The sequence below is a fragment of the Carassius carassius genome, chromosome 41, assembly GCF_963082965.1.
Source record: "Carassius carassius chromosome 41, fCarCar2.1, whole genome shotgun sequence".
NCBI classification, from domain to species: Eukaryota; Metazoa; Chordata; class Actinopteri; order Cypriniformes; family Cyprinidae; genus Carassius; species Carassius carassius.
Genome location: NC_081795.1, coordinates 7,199,169 through 7,204,271, shown reverse-complemented (window position 1 = coordinate 7,204,271; position 5,103 = coordinate 7,199,169). Strand labels below are relative to the sequence as shown.

The 5,103-nt window shown below is 34.2% G+C and overlaps 1 protein-coding gene across 6 annotated transcripts in view; it reads left to right on the top strand.

The window, feature by feature from the left end:
* Nucleotides 1–730: 730 nt before the first annotated feature.
* The window catches only part of arfip2a (ADP-ribosylation factor interacting protein 2a), a 10,027-nt gene continuing 5,654 nt past the window's right edge, over nt 731–5,103 (top strand). The window contains exons 1-5 of one of the 6 annotated variants that reach the window (XM_059534213.1): nt 731–1,048; nt 1,844–1,948; nt 2,269–2,325; nt 3,449–3,557; nt 3,653–3,715. In XM_059534213.1, coding sequence (XP_059390196.1) covers nt 1,853–1,948; nt 2,269–2,325; nt 3,449–3,557; nt 3,653–3,715 — 325 coding nt within the window. In that variant the 5' untranslated portion in view covers nt 731–1,048; nt 1,844–1,852. The remainder of the gene's footprint in view (nt 1,049–1,843; nt 1,949–2,268; nt 2,326–3,448; nt 3,558–3,652; nt 3,716–5,103) is intronic. The other 5 variants (XM_059534215.1, XM_059534214.1, XM_059534217.1 and 2 more) reach the window with 5 other exon arrangements.

Here is a 5,103-nt window from a genome sequence, read left to right as displayed (position 1 = left end):
CATTAATTTTCTTTATTAATAAAAAATAAATTAAGAAAATGAGAAAAATCAATTAAACAAAATAATATATATATATATATATATATATATATATATATATATATATATATATATATATATATATATATATATATATATATATATATATATATATATATATATATATATATATATATATATATACATACAGTACATATGCATATTCTGGTATTCTGGACTTGGTATAATCAATTAGTGTTAATGTAAGTACTGAAGCAGATTTAACTGAACTTAAGCAGTTCTGCGAAGAAGAGTGGGCAAATATTGCAAAGTCTAGATATCCATAGTTAGGTTTTGTTCTAATATGATGGTGTTATATGTTTCACTAGGATGTTATAAGTTACACTAAGTAAATACAGCTAGATAAAACAAAAACTGTGTCCTTCATTTCAGGCTTAGCAACAAAATGTGATTATTAAGGTGGTGGGGGTGATTTTCTTCTTTTCTATTGTATGTACTGTACATACACATAGAGTGGGTATAGAAAAGACCCCCGCCCCCACCCACATTATTTTGTACAATTAATGGGATATAATGCTTTCAGTCAGTTACAGCAGGAATGTGTTAACAACATCTAGCGCTAGTCACGAGAGCTCTGTCAAAATGATGCTTGCATTCCTGAAGTATTATACTGACACCACCTGGTCATACTGAGTACAGCAAAAAACCTACTTTATTCACAAAGCTACGTTATCGTGTTTCACATTTTCTGAAATTATTATTTCTATTTGAATTGTATTTTGTGCGAAAACAAATGAAAATACTGCTGTTTACTCTCAAGTAATACCGCGACGCTACGGTAACCCTGAAGAATGCCACGTCGTCACTTCCGTTTGCAGGGAACGGAGAGGATTTGCGTTACTGTGCGACCAAGAGGATTGACAGAGGAGCCCGTGGAGATTGTTTGCCCTACAAACAGCCATTCAAAACACACAAATCGCATTTGAATCATGGAATAATCTTAAATGCGGTGCGGGCGGTTCAGTTCAGCGGTTGAGACGGCAAACAGGTGAGTAAAGCTGCAGCAGATGGATCGCATAGGTCAAGCATCCTCTCTTCTCTCCGGTGTGACACGTAGACGTAGACACGCTGACGGTCACAGGACGCTTGACAGGTCATGGCGTCTATTCACACTACTATTAAGTATAATCCATCCCTTCCCCTTCGGTTAAGGGCGCAATTTCAACCGATGACTGCATAAGGTAAAATCTGCTACTCAGTCTGTTTTGAATGGGCCCTGCTGAAAGGCTGGCCTTTAGGTTGCAGTGTATATAATATTGATTTTATGATTGGACGTCCTTTGTGTATTTTTTTACTTGTATATTACAACGCATATTGCTTAATTAAAGCCTTTTCGTGTAGTATTTATGTGGTATTCGAAGACATGAGTTTGTTTTACAATGTGTATCCAATCTATCTAAGCGTCTTTATCTATCTATCTAACTGTCTGTCTGTCTGTCTAAGTGTCTTCATCTATCTATCTATCTATCTATCTATCTATATATCTATCTGTCTGTCTGTCTGTCTGTCTAAGTGTCTTCATCCATCTATCCATCTATCTATCTCTCTGTCTAAGCATCTTCATCCATCAATCCATCCATCTATCTATCTATCGATCTATCTGTCTGTATGTCTGTCTACGTGTCTTCATCCATCTGTCTATCTATCTGTCTATCTGTCTGTCTGTCTAAGTGTCTTCATCTATCTGTCTGTCTGTCTATCTATATATCTATTTATCTATCTATCTATGTCTGTATATCTGGCTGGCTGTCGTTCTCATCTGCAAAGTGTCTTTTCTTTCTAGATATTCATCATGACAGATAGTATTTTGAGCAAAGCTGCCACTATGGAAATCCCCATCAACAGCAATGGGGACAGCAGGACGGCAGAGGATGACAGTCTTGAGCAGGTTTGTATCCACTGTCCATCAAACCTAATGAGACACATGCACATCCTGTTTTCAGGCCCGCCGCTCGGTTACGCCATGAACCACACCTGAATTCATTGTGACGCCCTGTTCCTGTGGATATCGTGTGGCAGGCTTTGAGAGCCCTTGAACAGTTGGCTTAATCACACATTAATGAGCTGTTGTAAATATAGACACTGTTCATTTAAGTCGTGCGGCTCAGTTGTTTTTGGTTATTTCAGAATATGCTTGTTTTCTTTACGTATCTGTCTCACCATCTTTTTTGACACTGTCTTCACATTTTATGTTTCTTCATGTCACAGGGAGCACAGATTGGTGGGAGCTTAGATGAAATTGTAGGCACACTGCCAGTGAACATGGTGAGGGAGAGTTTGTGGGTGTCCCCGTATGTTGGAGCCCCATTCCTTTTGATTTAGTGTGGTTGATGGTTTGCATAGTTGCACACATAATAGTCTTTGACTTATCATGGGGTTTGGGCAAATGTTGGTGTAGGATTTATTACAAACAGGAGCTGTTTATTGGACGGAAACGTCAAGCAGAGACATGGAAAGCAGTCATGCAAATACAGTAGATTAGTTTGCATGTGTTTTATAGTGACTATTTCTAAATGTTTCCTTTTGAACTAAGGATGTCTAGTTAATTGATGGATTTCTTAGCTAGCTTGTTGAAATGCCGTAGTTTTAAAGGTTTTGAGTAGAAGGCGAGGCTTTAATATCGGTAGAAGTTTGTTTTTTTAAATAGAAATAAGCTTTTAGTCGAGAAAAGTTCCTCAAATCTTATCCTGGATACCTAATGCACTGTAAAGTTTAGCTCCAACCCTGATCAAACTCACCTATCTGTGGTTTTCTAATGAACCTGAAAACATTGAATAGCATGCTCAGGTGTGTTTGATTAGGGTTAGAACTCAACTCTGCATGAAAGTGGATCTTGCGGGCCAGATTTGAGGATCCCTGGTCTAGCATATAAACTTTATATATAAAGTATTTATTATTATTATTATTTTGAATTTTGTGTGCTTATTTCTTACTGTCATCATCCCAGTCTTGCTATTGTTAACTCAATTAAAAAAACTATTAAAAATTAAGTTTGGTAGTTGAAAAAGATAAATAAATTAAATTAAATATCAATATTAAATGAAAAATTAGATGAAAGTAAGTTTAAGTTGAAATGCTGAAATTTCTAAAATAAATAAATTAATAAAAATAAAGCTAGTCAGGAATATAAAAATTACAGCAGCATATAAAAAATGACAAAACAATTAAAATAAAAACTGAAAACACCAAAAAAGAAATCCAATATATCAATTAAAAAAAAAAAAAAAAAAATATATATATATATAAATATTATGAAAGTATATAAATAATACCAAAAAACACTGCTCCATCTGTTACTTTTGATACCCATATGTTTTTCCCCACCTAGTGTGCAGTTTGTATTAATAAATTTGTAATATTCTGTGATATTAAATCCCATCATATTCAGGACTTGCAGCAGGTGATGGTGTCTGGTCCAAACCTGAATGAAACCAGTATTGTGTCTGGAGGCTACGGAGGGGCAGCAGAGGGCATCATACCCACCAGTTCCATCAAAGGTAGACAGAGCCCTTGAATAGCTCAGCATGATTCTGATCTGATTTGATGCAGCAGTCACAGTTCAGCTAACATCTCTGCTGACGTATATGTTTAGGACCAGCTATACATGTAAACCCGGAGTATTTTGACAGAAGATGTGGCAACGTGCACAAACCAGGTGTCTGTGTATATGCATGCTAACTTGATGGAAGATCTTGTTTCAGAATCTTTGTCCCTACAGCTTCCTCTCTCTCCCCTGATGTAAAATGTGTTTGTCAGCATTTTAAAAGCAAAATGTTTGGCTTTTTTCTACAGGGTGCAGAGGACAGTCGCATGGTGGATGCATGTTTGCTTATGCAACATAAACCTCTTGTTTGTTTTAAATTTACTGTAAACATGTTTTTTAACAAAAAAAATGTTTGTGAGCTGATATGTTTGAACTGTGGAATGCACAATAATTCCTTTAATGGTGTTTTTATGCTCAATAACATGGTTGGCCGTGACAAATTAACACATCACTAATACACATGCCAGAATATGAACCTGACCAACACCGTCAGTGGCGGTCCATGTGGAATTTGTAATTTTTATTATTTAATTTTATTTATTGAATATCCAATCTGATTAATCAACAGTCAGAGGAGCCTTTATGTTATCATTCTCTGGCATTTGTGAAGTAATTAAAATGGAATGGATTCTATTAAATAGAAACTTGACTGCAAGAGTTAGTTTACCTTTCATATTAATTAAATATAATATTATGCTACCATTCAAAAAAAAATATTTGTGGTAAGATTTTTTTTAAATATTTAAAATTGTATTTTAATTATACAATAAATTGAATGTTTAATTTAAATACAGTTCTTTTAAACTTTCTTTTCAAAGTTTCCTGAACTGTGTCACAGTTTCCACAAAAAATGAGTAAACTGTTTTAACATTGATAATAAATATCAGCATATTAGAATGATTACTAATGGTAATAGATCAGGTAACATTGAAGACTGGAGTAATGACTGCTAAAAATTCAGCTTTGCCATCACAGAAATAAATTAAATTTTAAAACGTATTAAAATAGAAAAGTTATTTTAAATTGTAATAATATTTAACGATAGAACTGTGCTGTATTATCAAATAAATGCAGCCTTAATGAGAAAAAAAACTGATTTTAAAACAGTGAAAAATCTTGACAACCCCAAACCTTTGAATGGTAGTTTGTATAGTACAGTATATACTGTATTCAGTTTATTGCTTCAGTTATTTAGCACATTTATAATGACCGTCACTGTATACAGTAAGTCAGCCTTTTAACAGCCACCTTGTTTTTCATTCTTTTTATTTCCCCCTCTACCTTTTATCACCTTACCATTTTATAAAAATATAACTTTCATCTCTTTTGGTCACCTTGCTTTTTCAAACCTCTGAACTTTTCCTTTTAAGCACTTAACTTTTCATGTTTGATAGAACATAATTGTTCTTGCATACATCATAATCGCCAATGTTATTGTTTTGATACATTTTGATTATTCAGTCATATTGAAATCATTTTGCATTTGATTGTTTACTGTT